Consider the following 22,149-nt stretch of genomic DNA (forward strand, 5'->3'; position numbering starts at 1 on the left):
ACTTTGTGTCAACATCTTTATGTTCAATTAAAATATTTGGACAATATTAATGACATGCAAGTCAAAATGTTTTATAACGCAGTCCTACGCCATTTCATCTGTCAAACTTTAGGATGATTTTGAAATTTTGAATATATAATTTGTTTGTTTATAACTAAAGTTGTGCGTTTTTTAAAAGTTGTAAACATTTGAGGAAAAAATTAACATTTAAAACAAAATTAAACAAAAATATTCAACAATAACGTAGGACTACGTTTTAAATAAACAAGATTTAATTGAAATTTCATACGTAATTCTAAATTTGCCCTTAATTTCTCAGCTTCTCCCACCCCCAACTAACTACAAAATAACAACGACTGTTTGTGACGCAGAGAAATATGCTACACTTGAAAAAAAAGGAAATGCAATAAGACTCACTGTCAGTTGCAGAAGATTCACGAGGTCACACGCGCGCAACGGCTTGTTGTGGGCGCCCATCGGCGGATAGACAATGCCGCCGAGGAGGACAATACGTAACGGGTCTTCCCCTATTTAAAAGGAATCCTCCCGGCAGAATCACAGGTCAGTGCAGTGCAGCAGTTTGGGTGAAGCGTCAAGGTTTCCGCGTCTGGATTAGGGAATCATTTTTTGGATTGTTGAGCCGCCGGAAATGGCTGCTGGGAAGTACTTTTGGATTGGGGCCGGACTGCTCCAGCTAGTGGTGCTAGTGCTGGGAGCTCCCGATGGGATAAATATTTACAAAGGTGCGGTTTTAGTAAAAGTGAAACTATTTTTTTGTGAAATTTGTGCTAATTACATTCGCAGATATGCTTCGAGTAAAAAACGACGAAGATGACTACGCGGCAATGCTCAGTGCGGAAGATTTCGATGAGCCAAAACTAGGTATGTGAATCTAAATTTAATTAAAAACTAAAGAAGTTTACAAAAAAAAAAATAACTTTGCTTAAGCGTGTAGAGTGTAAACAAACAGCTGTCACTTTCAAACAAGCCAGCTCGATTATTTATCCGTTGTTGGCTTAATGTCGGGCCAAATTTTAGTAAATGTCAAGGAGCTATTAGATTATGGCAAACTTTTTGTTTTGTTCGTACTTTTTTGTGTTTGAACATGGATAGAAATCCTGTAAGCAAATCCGGTTACACTGTGTTGTTGAATTCGACAACAACCGATTTTGAAAACATTTGCAGCGAAATCGAGAAAAATGTTGACGATTTTGGAAACATTTCCATGTTGTCTAATTCAACAACACAGTGTTACCGCTTACAGCATTTTTATCCGCGAAAGTTTGCCTAACTCGCAAACAAAGCCAAATGTAGCAAACTGACGTTTCTGCAAACAAATGCAGGCAAACAAACAGAGCAGGCAACCTGCCAAACCGACAAAAGGTTTGTTTGCTTGCGAGTTTGTTTGTTTGTTTGCCATAGTCTGATAGTTCCTTCAGTCTGTTGGGATGACAGGTTGTCAGCACAAACAATAAAGGAGCTATTACACTAGGGCAAACAAACAAACTCGCACTCGAAGCTTCTTTAAACGGATCACGTTTTACAGAATTTACATGGGAGAAAGGAGGCGTGGACATACCGTACCAAACACTCCGGAACTTGTTTTCACTTAAAAACAAAATGTTTGCACCTTTTCAGTTTTCTACCGAACTCCGCTAGATTCCTTCTCCGATGTGAGCATGACCGGGTACGGAAAGCGAACCGTTAACCGGTACAAAAGTACGTATTATCGACCCAAATCTCATCAAAACAACATTCAAAGCGATTCTCCCGTCCCTTTCAGACATGATGCTGAACAAGGACGCTCCGGACGCGCTGCTCTTAGACGACCCGTTGCTCCAGGGCAAGGATGTAGCCGGCCGAATGTACTTTCCGCGCGTCTCCACCAAACGAAGCCCGGGCGCCATCCTGAGCTGGGCCATTCCGGCGGCCAACCGAGTGTCTGTGATAATCCACCCATTTCGAAGAAGCAAGACCTTTCGATTCTAAAGGTTCCTTTCGTTTTGTTTCTTTCATTTAGACGGGTGTTCAACACCAACTACCGACCCCCGGGAATCAACCGTCCGGCGGCCTAAGCACGACCGAACCTACCACGACCACCACAACCCTCGGACCGAGAAAACACTAAACACGCCACTGGATAGGACTTGGCATCGACAGAGGAAGCGGAGGAGAGACAGAGATAGAGAGAATGTTATCGTCACTTGCGTTTTTCCGTAGCACACCGCCTAAACAATAACAAAAATAATAACATCAACAACATTACGCGATCGCCAACACCACCAACACCAACGTAATGCGCGATTGACAAGAAGGGCTTCTTCAAAACACAAAACATCAATATGGATTTAAGACATTGTTCTGTTCTGTAAATAAAACTTGTTCAAATTAGGGAGTTCAAAGCTTAAGGGATTTTGGTATGATCATAGTAGGCTAATGATGACAGCTCCGACACTCTCGTCAAATCTGGAGCAACACGAGAAAAGGGCGGATAAGCATTTTGACATCTAGAACTATTTTGCAAATTCCGAGCCAACAGGTAACTTTTTCACCAAACTCGATGTGTTAAACAATAGCAGGCCTTCTCAGCTACCATCTAACGTAGCGAGTTTTGTTAAATAGTTACCTGTTGTTTCGGAATTTGCAAAATAGTTCAAGCTGTCAAAATGCTTACGCGCCCTTTTCAAATGTTGCTCCAGAAATGCGATTTCAATACTGTTGCAGAGCCAAAATTACTCAGTCTTGTCCTTTCCGCCCTTTCCAAATCGCTTCCGCAAGTACTTCGAAATCGTATTGAACGAAAACACCACCGGAATCATGATCGGCAAAAACAACGGAATGTAAATGGCGTACTTTTGCTCGCTCGGAAAGTACAACAGCGCCAACATGCTCGGATCAAAGAACGCCCTCTCCGCCGAAACGTAAGCCTCCCGCGCCTCGGCGGCGGCCTCCCCGAGGCGATTCTCCTCGAGCAACCGCTTCGCAGCCGTAATCCTCCCATAAGCGTCCTTGATGGCCGCACCTACCTGGTCGTTGATCACGATGTACTCGATGTCGCCCAGCAGCTGGATCAGCGACTGCAGCGTCAGCGTGGCCGAGTGGATCCGGTAGATCGTGTTGGCGCGGATAAAGTTGTCCACCTCCCAGGCGCGGGGTTCGATCGAGTTGAGCGGGGACAGGCTGGCGTCCAGCAGGGGGATCTGGAACAGGAGTTGGGATGTTTAAGACATTTTGTGGACTTGGATTTTCGAATTTTGAAATTTTAAATAAGATTAAAAAAACTGAAATTAGGAATTAAAAAACTGTTAAATCCAAATAAAAAAGACAGATTTTTTTTTAAATTTTGGAATTTGAATTTTTTTGCATTTATCAAATTTTAAATTTTTAGAATTTTAAAAATTTAAAAGTTTAAAATTCTAAAAATTTTAAAATTTTAAGCTTTTTAATAATTTTATAAATTTCTAGAATTATATTAAATTTTAACAATTAAAAGAATTAAAAAAAAATTAAGAATTTAAAGAATTTTTGAGAATTTTAAGAATTTTAAGAATTTTAAGAATTTTAAAAATTTTAAGAATATTAAAAATTTTAAGAATTTTAAGAATTTTGAGAATTTTAAGCATTTGAAAATTTTTAAGAATTTTAAGAACATTAAGAATTTTAAGAGTTTTAAGAATTTAAAGAATTTAAAGAATTTAAAGAATTTTAAGAATTCGATAAATTTAAAGAATTTAAAGAATTTTAAGAATTTATAGAATTCAAAGAATTTAAAGAATTTAAAGAATTTAAAGAATTTAAAGAATTTAAAGAATTTAAAGAATTTAAAGAATTTAAAGAATTTAAAGAATTTAAAGAATTTAAAGAATTTAAAGAATTTAATGAATTTAAAGAATTTAAAGAATTTAATGAATTTAATGAATTTAAAGAATTTAATGAATTTAAAGAATTTAAAGAATTTAAAGATAGAATTTAAAGAATTCAAAGAATTGGGTCCTAAAATGAAGCTTAGATTGCTGATATTATTGTTTACAGCGATAGAGCTTATTTTTCTGAGTACAATGACCCTTTGTACGACCACAAAGTATTTAAAATGGATTTTTAAATCAATTTTGAAAAATTAACCTCGCGGTCCTTCTTGACAGAAAAGCTCCTACTTGACAGCTCGTTCAAAGGGGACCATAGTTGATCCATCGAAAAAATGTTGTCTTGTCAAAAAAAAATTGCATTAAAATGAAAAAAAGTGATCAAAAATGGCTTTTAATCGTGTTTTTTACCGTTGTACATAAAAATTGAAATAGGGCTTTAGTACCCAATTTAAAGAATTTGAAGAATTTAAAGAATTTAAAGAATTTAACGAATTTAAAGAATTTGAAGAATTCCAAGAATTATTCTTTTAAGAATTTTAAAAATTTTAAAATGTTTTAGAATATAAAAGATATAAAAATTAAACGAATTTAAAGAATTTTGAAAAAAAAATCTGAATTTAGGCAAATTTAAGAATTTATTTTTTTATGAATTTTAAGAATTCCAAGAATTTTTAAAACTCTGATAATTTTTGGAATATTAGGAATTTAACGAATAATAATAAATTTAAGAATAAAAATAAATTAGAAGTTCTTAGGATTTTTAAATTACTAAGAATTTTTAAAAGTTAAATAAAAAATTAAAATTTGAAAAATAATTTATAATTTATCATTTTTAATTTTTTTGGAAAAAATAGAATTTTAGAACCTGTAGAATTTTTTTTCTTGATTATTTTTTGAAGAATTTTTAGGATAGTTTATAGGTTAGATTAATTTTTTATTTTTTTTTTGAAATTGATAAATTTTTCTTTTTTGTTTTGAATTCATACTTTTTTTAGAACTATGAGTATTTTTTCTTATTTTTTTTCGTTTTTAGCATTTTTAGAAATCATGAATGTTGAGAATTAAAAAAAAAATCGGAATTTTAGTAATACAAAAGTTTTAAGAATTTGAAAATAAAAAAAAAATTTCAGAATTTTTATATTTTTAGTATAAATATTAGAAAAATAAAACAACACAATTTAAGAAAAAATTCTGATTTTTGGAAATGCTAGAATTTTTAGATTTTTTTTATTTCAAAAATTTTAAGAATTTGAGTAATTTCATAAAATTTTAGGAATTTAAATAAAAAAAGAAAAGTTTCAGAGGTTTATAATTTATAAAATTTCAATTTTTTATATTAATTTTTATTTTTAGAAATTTGGAGATTTTGAATTTTTTCATTTTTTTCAAAATGTTTAGATTACAAACCAGATTTTTAAAAATTACTGATTTTTAATTTTTTTTAGAATTTTTGGAATTTTTAGATTTTTAGAATTTTAGGCATTTCATAAAATATTAGGAATTTGAATTAAAAAATAAAATTTTCAGAGGGTTTTTAGAATTTATATAATTGTTTTTTTTTTTTATAATGATTAAAATTTTTAGATTATTTTTTTGAATTTTAAAAAGTTTTTAGAAATAAAAAATAGATGTTTTAGATTTTTTTGAATTTTTAATTTAAATTTTTTTGAACTTTAAGAATAGTTTACTGCCCTGATCGCATAAATGCCCCATATGCATTTTTATCGCTTTTGAGTTATCGATGCAGTTTGGTTCAAAATCGTGGTTAGAATTTTTTTTAAGAGTTTTTAAAATTTTTAGCATTTGCAGAATTTTAAGAACTTCTTCAATTAGTTTTTATTTAAGAATGTCAGAAATTGAATTTAGAATTAAAAATAATAATTTTTAAAGTTTTTAGAATTTTTAGATTTCAAACCATTTTTTTAAATTCTGATTTTTAGAAATTTTGGAATTTTTAGATTTAAAGAATTTCTGAAATTTTTAGAATCATAAAATTTTAAGAATTTAATTTGAAAAAATAAAAAGTTTAAAGAGTATTGAGATTTTTTTTAAATTTGGATTTCTTTATAATAATTCAATTTTTTAGAAATTTTACGATTTTTGGATTTTTTAAAATTATGAATTGTTTAGATTTTTTTTGTAATAAAAAAAATTAAAGAATTTAACATGTTTTTTAGGATTTTTAGAAATTTCTGAATATTATTTTTTTTCTTTTTATTAAAATTTTTAGAATTTTAAGAATAGTTTATTGGTTGAAAATTTTTGAATTGTTTTCAGAATTTTCAATTATTACAAAAATATAAAATTTAGTTTTTTTTTTCATATTTTGGGATTTGTTAAATTTTTTTTATGAATTATTGAATCTAAAATTTACGATTTTTCTACAACTCTGCTGAATTTTTTTATTTTTTATGTCATTGTAAATTAATAGAATTTTTAAAGATGCTCGCTACTCACATTATTCTCCAGATCGAAGATCTTCCTCAGCTGGTACAACATCGCCGGCATCACGTCCTGCGAGCTCACGTACACCTCCGAGTGCTCCGAGCTGTTCAACCAGTTCAGAATGGTTTCGTCCTTCGGGTTGGCCAGCACGATTCCACCCCACTTGGCCGAGGTGAACGCCTCCACGTTATCGGCGGAAGCGCGCGTCCCGTCCTTGCGGTAGATTCGAAGTGGAGCCAGCTCACAGGGCGGGACGTACACGACCAGGTGGATTCCGGGATCGTTGGAGATTTGGTTGCCGAGCTTCTTCTCGAAGGAGGTGATCACGTGCGGCAGGACGTCCTCCACGATGGCGTAGTGGCGGCGGAGTTTGGTGTCGTCCTGGACCTGTTTGAGGGGGGAGTTTTGGATCTCGACCTGGTACGCCCACTGGGTCTTGACGGTGAAGTTGGCGATCGTGGAGAGTTCGGTGAGGAAGGGGACGATGTAGTTTTCTGCGGCGGCGCGGGCGTTCCAGTGGACTCGTTGGACGTCCGGGCGGGGTTGATGACGGAGATCAGGACTTCGTAGTGCGGTTGCATCGGGGCCGTGTTGAGACGCAGCTGGCGACCTTTGGTGGTTTGCATGTCCTTCGAGCCGAGGATCGCCTTCAGTTTGTACTCTTGGAGGATCCACGACGAGAGGACTTGGTAGATTTTCAAGGAAGCTGTAGCGAAATAAGAGTCAGTTGATTGTACTTGACCTAGACGAAGCCGATTAACTCACTTGCACTCTCGGATATGAACGCCGATCGCTCGGAGGTCACCAGAACGTCCTCGCCCAGTTTGGGCCACTCGATCAGAACGAATTCACCCAACCCAAGTGGGTATCGCTTCAAAATTGCCGCTTCGAGTGCTGCCGGAGTCTTGGCGGCCTTCACAACCTCCGGTTCCAGGGTAAAGTCCTCCAGCTCAAGGTTGAACACAACTGCAATACCAACGATGGGGTTAAGATCGACTCTACATCAAAAGATCAAACAAACACTCACAATTATTCTCAAACTTCTTGCGCAGCTCAAAGGCCAAAATGTCGCGCCGCTCGCGGGACGACCCCACAAACAGCCCCATCCGGATGGTGGCCTTGATGGGGGTGTCGTCGAGGGATTCGATCTCGGCGTACGGCAGCGACACCCGGTACACCTCGGTCGTCTTCCACCACATCGGCACGCCGATCACGATGATGACCACGATGAAGGCCAACGTCGCGTAGATGTGGATGGTGTCTGAAGAAGTGGGAAGAAGGGGTAAAGTGTGACTTAATATCTTTTTGTTTCTCAAAACCACCGGGATTTCGTACTGGACACCGGGAAAAGATAAAAAAACAACCAGTTTAACTTTTTGCGCAAGAAAAACCGATGCGAAACCATTTATTTTCACTCCTTGTAACTACACGCCAAAATGTACGTGTACGGATGTCCCGCTTTCTGCTCGTCGTCGTCGTCGTCGTCGTCGTCGCCTTCCTTCTTCTCATCCTCCTCCCGACGCTGCTCCTGCTGCTGCTTCAGCTGCAGCTGTTCCTGCTCCAGAAACACATTCCGGGACACGTACTTGGTAAACTTGGTGGTTCCCTCGGCCCGGTAAACCACGTTCAGCACGTTGTTCTTGGGATAAACGGTGAGCAGGACCGGGTCGTCCTCATCCCCGTCGTCATCGTCATCGCCCGCGGAGTTGCTGCTCGGGCGCTGGTCACCTTCCGGCACCAGGTACGTCACCACGCCGACGTTGTCCTGGGCGTTCAGGAAGAACAGCAGGTCGAGCGCGCAGTCCGAGTACGAGGACGGATCGCCGAGGACAGTGTAGCAGCTCTTTTGCCAGCGCTGCAACTCGATGGCACAGGTGGGCGTTTTGGCCTTGGGCCCGGACAGGTCGAGTTCGGTGTACTCGAGCAGCAGGCGGAACATTGCTTCGCAGGTGAACAGTTTGCAGAGGTCCTGGAGGGGGCCGGGTTTGAGCGAACTAAAGTCGAGGACTTCGTACTTGCGCAGGTGGGCGGGCCCTTTGATGGTCCAGTTGACGTCGGGGGTTTTGCGGAGGGTGTTACTCATGACGGTGAAGATTTCTGGCGTGAGAAACTCTTCGAGGGAGACTTCGGAAAACATTTCCACCTTTTTCTGGATGTTGAGCTTGACTTCGTCGATTAGGTAGACGTTGTTGACCCACTCGGAGAGTTGGATCTCGTCCGGAACGGGTCCGAAATAGTGCGTGTCGATGATGATGGAAGAATGTGGCACGTGGTGCGGATCGATGGGACCGTGGAACCATCCGTTGATGGTCAATCGGGGGTACTCGAAGGTGGTCACTTCGCCGACTTGGTGGAAAGACTTTTCGCTCACTTTGAAAAACACCAGCTGATTGTTACGCGGGTAGACCTTATCTTTCACGGGGAAAACCGGCAGCAGGTTCTCATCCGCTCGGAACAGTTCCAACGCGCCACCGTGCGCTTCCGTCCACACCCGATGACCTTCCCACGGACTCAGGTAGTACACGAACGCGATTCTGCGATCCGTCAGCAGGTCGTCGTGCACCAGCAAATAATCTCCCGCGTTGTACATCGAACAAGACGCCGACACGTGCGTCAACTTAATCCCCGTCAACTGCTGCATCAACGGCATGACCTTCTCTCGCAGATTCCGATAAAACCCCGCCAGGAACTCCTTCCGCACGCTGCATAAATCCATCGTCTGGTAAAACTCGTACAAATCCATCTGCTTCCGGCGCCACTCCATTTCGCTAAACTCCCGCTCCAGCTCCCGCGTCACTTCCACCTGGTCCGCGTCCTCCCGCAGAAAATTCTCCAAAACCCCCAACTGAAACGGTTCGTTCTTCAGCTCGTATCCAGCCCCCCGAATGGGCTCCTTCCGACACCACTTTTCCGCAAACTGCTTCCGAAACTTGACCTCCTGGTAGCGCCCATTGATGGCGATGTTTGACGGGCTCGCGGCCAGCCGCAGCGCTTTAACCGGACGAGCCGGCACCGGATCACCCTCAGCAGGTCGTTTAAGCCCTAAAGAGGAAAAAAACAAAAAAAAAATTAACAGTTAATTTCCACCAAACCAAAATCATCACACTCACCCATCATTTTCGCAGACTTTACAGGACGAACTTCTCTCAGTGTAAACATTGCTTCAAACTCAACTTGCAATAAAAGAAAGATTTCCGGCAAAAATGTTGGTATTTTTGTGTGACTGCAGTCTTAAAAGCTAACGTGCACGCGCGCTCGCGAAACGGACCGAACTTCCGAGAGTGTTAATTTTGCGACAAACCGTTTTTATTCCACCCAAAAGCCAACAATAAAACAAATCGAAAAAAAAACTCACCCTCATCCGAGTCGGAAGATTTCCCATTCTTCTGCTCGGGCGACGCCTCGGCCGGTTGGTCCTTTGCCGGTTCCTCCATCGGTGTAGGTCGTTGAACCAGCGGGAAGGTAAACTGCCGGAAAATACAGAGTATTTTCACGGGAAATTGATGGAAAAAGCCGCTCCCCAAATTTGAAGAGACACTCGCGTGTTTTTTTCGCGTTCAGAAGATGCACACGAATGACAGTTTCAAAGAAGCAGGGTTGAAGTTTTTGAAGCCCCCGATGTGGCGATGATTTCTGAAGGGAGAACACTCATAATAAGGGCTAATGATTTTTCGCAATTTCACGGAAGCCGCAATTACATCTCGTTTGCACTAGACGTGTTTCATTACTGAGCTCTCGCTATTGTTCGCTTGTATTGTGGCAGACTCTGAAACATGAGTTCTGTCCGCAAAAACATTCTCGTCGTGGACTTCAGCGTTCTCCCGGAACGCCCAAAGCTGGAGGTCGTGCAGCGGTTTGTCGAGAAAGGTCTGGGAATAACTTCCTCCGACCTGAAAAGCATCCAGCTGCACAACATCCGCCATTGCGTGCTCATCGAGATGGCGGACCCAGCAGCCGCCACCAAAATAGCATCGGACAACCACTGCAAGTACGCGTTCAAGACACACCCCGGCATAAAAATCCCGGTTTACGTCGACGACAACACCGTCGACGTTCGTGTGCACGATCTCCCGCTGGACCTGCCAAATGTCCAGATCGCCCAAGCCATGACGGAGTACGGGGAAGTACTTACCATAAGGGACGAGGTTTGGAGGAACTTCTTTGCCGGCGTTCCTAACGGGGTGCGGGTGGTGAAAATGAAGCTCTCCAAACCCGTCCCCTCTTACATAACTGTATGCGAGCATAGTACTCTTGCCACGTTTACGGGACAGATTGCCACGTGTAGACGCTGTGGGAAAAAACGACACGTTTCCAAGAGCTGCACAGAAGCAGCCAAAAAAACGAACGAAAAAAATCAACAAACTGTTCAAACTCGTCCACCTGCCCCGATTATTTTGCCTTCAGCCGAACCAACAGTAGTTGAATCTCAAGTTGTTGTTCCTCTCACTGAGGACAATAGCAAGGACGGATTTACTACTGTTCAGAAGAAGGGCAAATCCAAGAGGCCGTTGCTGGATGGCGAAAAGAAGGAATCAGAAGAAAAAAGAACATGCCGCGAAGATGACGACACACTCTCACCCGATAATGGAAACGACCACCGCGGATCCACTGGATCACCCAAGACACCGAAGAGAAGACTGTTCAACGCAGTAAAATAACGTAGGACTACGGCTGATGAATTTAATTTATATTATAACAAAAAAAATGAATTGTAAAAAAAGAAAACTTAGCCAAACTATGGTTTCAGAGGCCAGTACTGATAAAAAAAAAAAAAAAAAAAAAAAAAAAAATCGTAAAATTTGCCGTTGGCCGTGAAATTTGGAAAATACCGTGAAAGGACGTGAAATTTATAATAATTTAGGTATTGTCAAATTGCGTTCATTTTTTTCTTGGGAAGCAGTTGTAAAAAAATCGTGGCGAATTTAGTAATCATTTTGAAGATATTTTTTATTATACCCAACTCACGACGTTCTAGCAAGATTCTACACTCAACCCCCGGTGGATGGTCACTTTTTCGTTTGACGCTTTTTTAGTTTGTACCCCGTTGGTTGGTCAAAGTCAAACTAAAAAGTGACGAACTGTCACTTTTTATACGGCGGTTACGCACACTATCAAAACAATCGTTCGGGCCTTTGCCGAATCTACAGTCAACTTCCCCAAACCTGTCCTGATGAAGGCCGGCAACGTGACCATCCTGTTCTCTACTTTCACACAAAGAAAATATACTGTAAATTTAAAAAGATCGTTCGTTGGATTAAAAGTTCGCGTTGGTGAATATTCGTAGAAAGTTCAAACTTTTTAATTTAAAAGTTGGAAAGTTGTTGATGCATTTCTGGAACAAAATCGTTGTATCGGTAAAAGTTTTTTACTTTTATTATAAGAAGAAACTTTTTATGGCAACAATAAATAACATTTAACATTACAGTGATGATTTTCGAAAAATGTGATGGATTTTATTTCTATTTTTATTTTTAAATAATATTAAAACTGCTACTTATGCTGCTTAACATCGCGGCCTTCATTTTGGAGCGAGACAGCGATGTAGAGGACAGGGTGGTCTCGTTGCCGGTCATCATCAGGACAGGCTTGGAGGAGTTAGCCATTGGGTGTGATTCGGGAAAGGAAGTCGACGTTTTCCGACTGGGAAGTGAAGCGCCTGAACCGATAGTTCCAGATCACTTGGTCATCCTTCGAGAATGACACAGATATTGCCAGTTCATCCGGCCGAAGCTGCGCCGTCGCGAGTTGAGCGTTTGCGGGCGGGAGTTGCTGAAAGAGTTTGAAAGTAAATGAAATTGGCTAGACACTGAACACATTCTCAAAACTCATCGGTGAATTCTTCGGTATTCCAGATAGATGTTCTTGATCTGGTTCGTCGGATATCGCTCCAACCTCTAGAAGTAATCCGAGTACGACAGCTTCAGAACCTGCGGCTTTACTCGGTAATACTCGTCAAACATGTCCCGCACCGAGAAATAGACTGCGAACCCTCAGGACATCCCACAGTGTCCCGTCATCACTTCCGGCACATAATGCTGGTGGTGGTCGTAAACCGCCGGCACCGAGTGCAACATCCGCGCTGACCACCTCCAATCGCTTCTCTCTTCCGTCGGATCCTTCTCCTCACCGATAAAATTTATTTTATCGTACTTGTTCAGAAAGCGGATGTATTAATCTGCTCCAACTTCAATCTCGTCTACCCACCCCGGGCCACCACCACCAAATACAACCGGTGCAAATTCACACCCGCATACACGGCGTCCTACAAAAACAAACAACATCAAACACAAACGCCATAAAACACCATTTCGGTCGTGAAACAGCTGCAGATCCGGCAGGAAGCTGGCCTTATCCTTTTGAAAACCAACTTTCTTCTAATCCCCCAACCTTGCTCCGCACCATCCTCCTTCGAAGGTATCCGCGTTCAAGTCCTGGCTGCGGACGCGGTTTGTTTTGATTGACGTCATTGACCACCACTCACTAACCACCGGAATCACCTAAACGTTTGTTTACATTTTGGACTTAGACGTACACGGTTTCACGAGAACGACAAAATGAAAGAAATTATACAGTCTAATTAAAAATTAAAACTTTTAAATCAGTTAGCAAGGAGATTTTCAAAAACTGTAGCAGTAAAAGTTTTCATTTTCAAAACAAAAAAAAACACTTTTAATGTAGCAAATTTTAACCACTTGTCAATTCCAAAGTAAGTTACTTTTGTCATTACCATAGTATTTTTTTGTGAGTGCTGTTGCGCATCGAAATGTCCATCCGGAACCATCCACCCCAAGTCTTCGGAAGTGGCCGGTAGCGTACCCTAAGAATCGGTACAGCTTGGACTCGGATTTTGGCCAGAAGCGTTAAATACAATAACAAAATGTATTTTTTTAACATACTGATTAAAACTTTTAAAAATAAATATATAATCGAGCCCAGAATCAAGTTCATTTTCCTGAAATTATCACTGTAGTATTGAATGTTGTTTATTCTGGCTATAAAACGTTTCTTTTTTTTTTCCTTAGCGCTATTTATTTGGCTTCTTGTATTTAACATTTTTGGGTCAGGTTTTCCGTAAATTATTTGATTACATGTCAATGTTTGACATGATGATAAATTGAGCTAAGCATTTATACAATTCAATTTTTTTAGATTTAAGTATATAACTTCTAGGTCCGGAAGTATGCCAGCTCTAATGATTTTCCTCCACAGCTGTCCTCGAAAATCCTCATACAAGTCGCACGTTAACAACAAGTTAAGCCGCCCCCAGCCCGCTAAAAGGTTTCTTTTCCAATTAAAAGTAAAACACTTTAACTGATACAACAATTTTGTTCCATAAATGCATGGTAGTATCAAAAACTTTCCAACTTTTGGACTCGGATTTTGGCCAGAAGCGTTAAATACAATAACAAAATGTATTTTTTTTAACATACTGTTAAACACTTTTAAAAATAAATATAAAATCAAGCCCAGAATCAAGTTCAATTTCCTGAAATTATCACTGTAGTATTGAATGTTGTTTATTCTTGCTATAAAAGGTTTCTTTTCCACTTTTCCACACACTTTAACCGATACACCAATTTTGTTCCATAAATGCATGGTAGCATCAAAAACTTTCCAACTTTTAAATTGAAAAGTTTAAACTTTCTACGAATATTCACCAACGTGAACTTTAAATCCAACGAACGATCTTTTTAAATTTAGAGTATTTTTTCTTTGTGTGTACCTTCCTTGCAAAGGCTTATGCATGAATTGGGTACTAAAACCCTATGTAAATTTTTATGTACAACGGTAAAAAACACGATTAAATACCATTTCTGATCACTTTGTTTTATTTTTATGCAAAAAAAGTTATTGACAAGACAACATTTTTTCGATGGATCAACTATGGTCCCCTTGGAACGAGCTGTCAAGAAATACCTTTTCTGTCAAGAAGGACCGCGAGGTTAATTTTTCAAAATTGATTTTAAAATCTATTTTAAACTCTTTGTGGTCGTACAAAGGGTTATTTTACTCAGAAAAATAAGCTTTATCGTTGTAAAGAATAATATCAGCAATCTAAGCTTCATTTTAGGACCCAATTGATCTCAGTTAAAAGGTTCTCCACAAGGGCAATTCAGTGAGCAAAAGAGTTCCTCAATTTTGCCCAGAGTAACGAGAGTTTCTCAATGTTCCTCCGAGTTACTCCAGTTGATTTTCACCGTTCCCACCTACATAGTTGAATCTTGTGTTTGGAAAAAATAACAAGAGGCCGTTGCTAGGGCTGTTGTTTGTTTTGGAAACTGACTTTTCGAAAAAATCTTCCCGTATTCCATACAATTTAAAAGCCATAATTGGCCGGAAAAGGGCTTTTTCACGTTCTTTGTGGAGACAGGCCATGAGTGGACGGCCAGGGGTAATCGGTTTACCGTTGCACCAAGGAATTTTGCAGAAACCCGATGGCAGAAGCGTGCAAAGGTCAAGTCCTTCCGTTCGTAACCTGTCCGCTTTTGACCTGTTTAATCTGTTCCTGATGCCGCTGCCCAACCAGATCCCGATCCCAAAAAAGGTGCCATGTCTATGAGCGGAAGGAGGAACAGAAACTACAATCGTGTGCCCGGCAATTCAGGCTTCCGGAATGACCAGGCCACCGTCCAGAGACTCCCAGCTCCTCCTCGTTTCTTCATATAGGCGGTTCAAAGTCAAACCTAGACATGAAATCAATATTTTCCAGGCCACCAAAGGGGAGCCACACTAACAGCATTTTCTAAAATTGTGAAGTTGTTAAATACATTTTAAAAAATCCTTCATTTTGTAGTTTATTTTTAAGTTGAATCTGGATTGGTAATAATAAAGCACTATATTTTCGTTTCAATTGTTATAGCAGGAGGTCTTTTAGGGGGAAACGCCAAGATCTCATCATGCAGCGTTAATTCTGGAAAAATTGTGGAAAAATGTAGAGGTCCACCGGGGAAGAGATTAAACCACCGACAGTGTCGGTGATGGAACTCAGCCCTTGGGTGGTGATTACTGAGCTCGATTATGGGTAGAAACCTATCGCTTTTTAATAAGGCTTTCTAGTCAGAAATTTACCAACACATTCAAAGTATGTTTACATAACAGCTGGACGTTTGTTTGCATCAGGTTTCCTATCTCTTTCTAGCAAAATTTTTTTGTCAGGCGACTTCTAGCTGGGTTTTTTGACTGACTGCCCGATATGTCAGCCAACATACTTCGCAGGGCTGTGACAGCTACACTGATAATCAACATTACACACTGTTCAGTTCACTTTTACACACTTGTATGGGATTTTTCAGTTCAAGTATGATTACACGAAAGTGTGTAATCATACTTGAACTGAAAAATCCCATACAAGTGTGAAAAGTGAACTGAAAAAAGTGTAATGCTGTTTACCAGTGTACAGCTCAATCATTGTTTGCATCAGGACACTGTGACGAGGAGTTCGTCATTTTTGAGTTAAATTATATTTTTTCACGGGGCCTAGAAAGCCTTATGTCGCTGTTGGGCGTGAGTTGTTACGGGGAAGAATCGGTGGATTTAGTTCAGCAACTAATATAGATGTTCCATCAACTCTTGCACGACATCTGGTGCAGTGCTACTTCGCTCTAGAGAGAACCAGGTTGCAACTCCTCCAGCTCAGTAGGGGCCGCGTTTTCCAGTGAGGCACCAATAAGTTGCAGAACTACATTTACCGATTACTCCTCATTACAACTCGGACCTCACAGCGGCTCCCAGAAGAAAGGAAATAGCTTCCCACAACCGATCTATCTCCAAACGAATTGCCAAAATTTTCTGCTGACAGCCTGTCATTAAATTTTCTTTTATTGTTTGCAAACATTTCCTGACAGTGACTTTTCAAAAATCAAGGTACGGTATTAAGGTGGGAATGCAAATTTCTCTGGAGTAAGCCACAGACAAAGTAAGCTGAGGAAGCTGAGAAACTCGGAGTTACTCCCAGAGTTTCTCACTGAAATGCCCTTGGTTCTCCAAATCTCTGAATTGCAAATGTAACATCCTGGAACAGAACTGCTAAATTCTAATAAAAACACAAATTGAATTGATAATATCACAAATTAAAGCTTAATTTTAGGACCCAATAAAAAATCCAAGTCTAATTACCTAAAATGCAAAAAATAACAATTTTGACCAATTACTCTAATTCAAAATTCCACTGTTCTCTTTCCAGCAAATCAAAGCAAAACTCCCGAAGGGAGTCAACAAACAGACACGCCGCGGCTGTCATCGTTTGTTGTTGTTGCTTTTGAGCGGTTTGTGTGTGTAAAAAAAACCACCCTCCTCAGGCTGACTCGTCATTCATCCAAAGTCACGGCAACGAGCTGGAAGCAAAAGTTTTGTTCCGTTCCGATTACTCCTCCGGTGCTTCCTCGAGTGCGTGTGTGTTTGTGTGTGTGCCTCCGTCAAGGTGGTTCGTTCACAACAAGAACAGTTATTTACACCAGTCTCGCAATTTGGGGAAACAACGCACTTTGAGCTTTGACTCGTGAAATCAAAATGGGCAACAAATCTTCGCTGCTGCTCCGGGAGGAGGAAATTACGCAAATTCACGAGGAAACGGGATGTAAGTGTGTGGCCTTGTTTTTTTTTCCTTCTGGGAACGAATCGATTCAATAACAAACATTCAAGTGGGCGAAATTCTTAGAGAATGAAAACATATTTTAAACAAACCATACGAAATTTTAAAAATGTACTCCAGAATTGAATTTCAATTTCGTGCAGGTGTTACAGGAAAAAACACTAAACAGATAATTGCATCGCAATAGAACAGACTCGTTGAATATTACAGTTAGGAGCTAGAAGTAGGTAATTAAAGCGACGGAACCGATAAAGCACCGAGGAGGCGTCGTCGTTGACGTCGCCGTCTTGATAAAACTCACGCTGAAAACGGTGAGCTAGTTAAAGGTGCTTTTCTGTTTGCCAAGCGTGTACTTGGACGAGTTTTCTAGCTTTGATAATGTAGGTAGGAGGTAATTCATTTACCGCTATCAAAGCGCTCTTATCTGCGGGGTGGCGATTGGGGGGAGACTCGTCGCACATGCCTTGATTATTATTTGTTTTATTGCTGAGATTTTTAAAGAGGAAAAATGCTTTTTTTTCAAATCCCTTCCCCACAGTCACCCCGAACCAGATCGAGCGCCTGTACTCGCGCTTCACCTCGCTGGACCGCAGCGATTGCGGAACCCTGTCCCGGGAGGACTTTCTGCGCATCCCGGAGCTGGCCATCAACCCGCTGTGCGAGCGCATCGTGCACTCCTTCTTCGCGGACAGCAGCGACGATCGGGTCAACTTCCGCCAGTTTACCCAAGTGCTGGCCCACTTCCGGCCGATCAAACCGAGCAAGGAGAACAAACTCAACAGCCGGGAGGAGAAGCTGCGGTTCGCGTTCAAGATGTACGACCTGGACGACGACGAGACCATCTCGCGGGAGGAGCTGCTGAGCATTCTGCACATGATGGTGGGGGCGAACATTAGCCAGGACCAGCTGAACAGCATCGCGGAGCGGACGATCGTGGAGGCGGACTCGATGGGCCAGGGCAAGATTACGTTCGATGATTTTTGCCGCGCGCTGGAGCGCACCGACGTCGAGCAGAAGATGAGCATTCGTTTCCTCAACTGAAGCCGGCGCTCGTCGTGGTGTGACTGGTTCGCCCATTTGGGGAGGGGCGAGGGAGGGGGAGGAGGGGGCGGACCAGCCTAGGAAGTCGACACACACACATTGGGTATGGTCGGTGCATTTTTTCTGAATTTTGGGTTGGATTGGTTCTTTTTGGGGTGAGAAGATTGTTTGCCGGATGTTGGATGCTTGAAAAAATTCAAAAAAGAAAATTGACTAACCTCAAAAGAGAAAATCCGGAATAAACTGCGCCATTGTCGTGACTGAAGCGGAATTTTCCGTCTGCAAAATATTTGTTTCGGATGTGCGCTAGAAATTGGTCCCTTTTGCTGTCCAAAACTGACTACAAGACTGATTTATTTCCCAGGGTGGCCACTCAAGTCGGGAAATCGGGAAAGTCGGGAAAAAGTCGGGAATTCGCCAAAATCCGCCAAAAATCGGGAAAAAGTCGGGAATTTATGTTTTTTTGTCAAAAAGTCGGGAAAAGTCGGGAATTCTGAGCATACTTGATTGAAAATTATTTTTTAACTCATGAATAATTTTGTAATATTTTGTAAAATTTTCAAATTGAATTCACTAATTTCTGCTTTAGTAACTTACTTTAAATTTAAGGTTCTTTTCACTATTTCAATATATTTGAGTGTAGAAAAGCTGTTAAAGGCATTCAAAATCATAATGAATATTGGAGTCTTTGACACAGATTTTCATAATATTTTTTATGAATCAAATGATCGCTTTAATTTTTGTTCATCAAACAAGCGGTAAAGTTAATGAAAAACTAATATAAAAAAGAGCCTAATGGCCAGCTTAGAATTATGATTCTATTTCATTTTGTCATATAATTGGATATTTGGTAACAGATTCCAACTTGAGTTTGGCAATGGTTTTTTTTGGTTAATATTTTTAATTGTTTAACTACATTCATTTAGTAGTTTAAAATATTTTTTTCCAAATGTTGCCCTTGAACTTTTTTTTTTTGTGAGTATGGGTAAGTTACCTACCATAGATAAAGCTTGATTTTCGATTTTCGGAAAACTCAAATATCGAATTAAATCCAAAATTGAAAAAAAAAATTACGTTTTGGAAACGTTAAGAAAATATTGAAATTGCAAAAAAAAATTCAAGAAATTTTTAGTTATTGCAAAATTGCTTAAAAAAATTGTTTCTTCAATTATTTTGCTTCAAATAAGTGGGAAAACATAAAATCATATCAAACTTAATTTTCATTGAAAAAAAAAACAGTTAAATACTGACCACTAGATAAATTAAAATTGGTTAGAATATTTAATATCAAAAATTACAAAATTAAAAAGGGAACTTGTCAAAAACATTTTTTTATGAATTCCTTGACATTTTTCTAAATCCTTTGAATGAATAATAACAGCAATTATGTTTCAATCATTCTTTGATTTAAAATGAACGCTATTTTAAGTTCAGTTATCTTTAACTTTTTGTCATTTTCAGTTGAAACGAAGTATCAAAAACTATACGTTTGCCAATTTAAAAAATAACATGGAAGTTATAAGTACACCCAAAACTGGCAGCGCTAGTCCGAGAAAATGATGGTCTCGAGTCGAGAGAATAGTGGTACCATTCACGGACGCAGAGAACACAGCTCGAGATGGGCGATAGAACTATTCTCTCGAGGTTCATTTGCAAAAAAAGTTCATCCGTCAAACAAAACACCAAAAGTATCGACAACGGGAATCGAACCAGAGACCTTTGACAAACCAATCCAATGACTTAGCTACCTCGGCCACCATAGCTTGGTGACCAAGGAGAAGTCAGAAGTCGATGTATGACACTTGTTGGAGATTTATTGATTCAACTAACGAATGAACTCATTTGTTATGATGGTGTGAGTTGGTACCATTATTCTATCGATTTTGGCACTGAGCCCTCAATAAATTTTGAGAGAACGATTATCTCGACTCTGAATTTTGGGTGTATTGTTAAACTTTTGATTATTTTTCCAAAGACTAACTGTTTGTGTTTCTACTCTGAATCATAATAATGAAATACCATTTTTGAAGTGTTTTTTTATTTATTGTTTAGTTTTTGTATTTACAAAAAATGCGTATATTTGGATTTAAGCAAAAGCATAAGCATAAGCATAAGCATAGGTGCCCACCCGCAGTTGCTACTCCGTTATTGACCAGGACCTCCAGAAGTTACATCCACGAGCCGTGGAAGATGAGTGGGTGCTATCTTTCCTCGCTTCGCAACTTCTCAAAGGCCCCTATCATGCTGATCAATACCGGCGCCGGCCACGACCAGTGGTAGGGTCACGGGGAAGTGGATGGGAATGTTAGTCCGATACTTGAGTGATAGAGACCGCCCAATCGACTGCTTCTCCGACAAAGTATCACATGAGTTTTGAGGGGGTTAGTAGATGGGTATGAGGTCAGGATTCACGAGTGGCAGTGATGTGACCATGAGCATTTTGTTTATCGGTTGAAATTTTAAATCTTAGGCAGCCGGCTGCGGAAAGATAAATAATTGATTATTTAAAAAGTTTGTTTTAATCGAACGCGTGCCAACCGAGCGGTAGTGCTGTGGGCTGGACTTATCAGTATATTTTTACTGTTGGTACAATCAAAATAACGCGAGCAAATGTCAAAAATAGAAGATGAGTTAATACTAAAGCTGCCAGTTGGAATAAATTATTACGATCAACGAATATAAACGAAAAGAAAACAGGACACCACGTAACCGATTGTAATGAAATTAAAACAATAACTTAAACGAACTTAACCGGCGGCGTGCCTTCCTATCAACGATGATAAAAGAAGGACTTATAAATTTAAAATATAAAAGACTCCAAAAACACGTTGCATAGTAACCGCGAAGTCCCGCTACTCACAATCGAATCCGAAAGATAGCTATCTAGAATTTTAAATATAGTATTAATTCGACCGCGATCCTCCAGAAATTCTTCGTCGGCGTGCCTTCCGATCAACGGTGATGTAAGAAGGGCTTTATTCATTAAAATGATTTTATATCATAAGCCTTAAAACATATTCGTCGGCGTGCCTTCCGATCATAGATGATATAGAAAGGACTTAATCCAGCAATACGACTTGCTTGTCTCGAAAAAAAGAATTCGGATCGTTTCTATCGAAAACTATGTAAATAGAACAAAAAGAAACTCATTGGCCAACGAACGCGCGAACTAAAAATAAAGAAAAAAAGAAGAAGAAGAAGACCAATCACCCCATGCACACAAACAGCGACACAAAAGAGATGAAAACAACACTAATCAGAAGAAATCCAATCACCCCATGTACACAAATAGCGACACAAAAGAGATGGAAAATAACACGAAAAAACAGGACTGCGCGTCCACACAGGCACCGCACTACTGATGCCATTATTTAATTATAATGACCAATCACCCCATGCACTCGAACAGAGACACAAAAGAGACGGAAAATAACACGAAAAAACAGGACTGCGCGTCCACACAGGCACCGCACTACTCAAAAAATGCGTATATTTGGATTTTTTGAAAAAATCATTGTGATTTCTTTTTCGCTGGTTAATATTGACTGTTCTTATAGAAAGTTTTTTGTTTGAAATCATTTTTTAGATAAGAAATGCCTATTATTTGAACATTCTGGAAAAGTCTGGAAAAAAGTCGGGAAAAGTCGGGAATTTGAAAATGGAATTTGAGTGGTCACCCTGATTTCCCCTTCTCCGACAAATCGCACAAAGCACGAGGAAAACCCGGAAAAAATCGTTTTGTCATGTTGAGATTGACGTCTGAACAAACGCACGGAAAAAAAATGAAATGACTTTGAGCTGTCAAAGTTGGCCAGGGTTGCTTCGATGGAACCACCAAGAGAATACATGTGAAAGGTGAACAAAGTTTTCTTTCTCATCCAACATTCAGCAAATAATCTAATATTTTTAAAGGGGGAAAAGTGTATTTGTTTTTTTCAATTTAAAATAACATTTGCACACGACGAGCGGCGCTGATTGAGTAAAATAAAAATTGCGAAACTTTTTCCAAGATGAAGATAGCGAAGAAAGCATGAATAGTTATTTGTGTAGCTTGTAAATGCGTGGTGTAAATAGTAATAGAAAATGAGGTGGATTGCAGAAAGTATTAAACCAAATAAAACTAGTTACAATGTGTGTTGTAATCGTTAGCTTCAATGTACTGTAAAAAAGGCTTTCTTTCAATTTAATGCAACGAAAAAGAAATCA

At 39.6% G+C, this 22,149-nt stretch overlaps 3 protein-coding genes across 4 annotated transcripts; 2 read left to right on the forward strand and 1 right to left on the reverse strand.

Moving 5' to 3' along the window:
* Window positions 1-546: 546 nt before the first annotated feature.
* LOC119768046 lies at window positions 547-2,402 on the forward strand. 2 transcript variants are annotated; one of them, XM_038258373.1, is made up of 5 exons: window positions 547-743; window positions 805-882; window positions 1,639-1,719; window positions 1,784-1,944; window positions 2,021-2,402. In XM_038258373.1, the coding sequence occupies exons 1-5, from the start codon at window positions 650-652 to the stop codon at window positions 2,126-2,128; spliced, it is 522 nt and encodes a 173-aa protein (XP_038114301.1). In that variant the 5' UTR covers window positions 547-649; the 3' UTR covers window positions 2,129-2,402. The 2 variants fall into 2 exon arrangements, with proteins under 2 accessions (XP_038114301.1, XP_038114309.1); XM_038258381.1 differs by having other exon boundaries at window positions 1,784-1,940.
* On the reverse strand, window positions 2,360-9,902 carry LOC6036781 (GPI transamidase component PIG-S). Its single transcript, XM_038258365.1, is given in 6 exon segments — window positions 2,360-3,200; window positions 6,324-6,850; window positions 6,853-7,017; window positions 7,077-7,277; window positions 7,339-7,572; window positions 9,667-9,902. Coding segments are annotated over 6 exon segments (1,674 nt in total). The 5' UTR covers window positions 9,746-9,902; the 3' UTR covers window positions 2,360-2,732.
* Window positions 9,903-16,600: 6,698 nt separating this feature from the next.
* On the forward strand, window positions 16,601-18,138 carry LOC6036780 (calcineurin B homologous protein 1). Its single transcript, XM_001846724.2, has 2 exons — window positions 16,601-16,887; window positions 17,441-18,138. The coding sequence occupies exons 1-2, from the start codon at window positions 16,821-16,823 to the stop codon at window positions 17,941-17,943; spliced, it is 570 nt and encodes a 189-aa protein (XP_001846776.1). The 5' UTR covers window positions 16,601-16,820; the 3' UTR covers window positions 17,944-18,138.
* Window positions 18,139-22,149: the final 4,011 nt, after the last annotated feature.

Source organism: Culex quinquefasciatus, chromosome 1, assembly GCF_015732765.1.
Source record: "Culex quinquefasciatus strain JHB chromosome 1, VPISU_Cqui_1.0_pri_paternal, whole genome shotgun sequence".
NCBI lineage: Eukaryota > Metazoa > Arthropoda > Insecta > Diptera > Culicidae > Culex > Culex quinquefasciatus.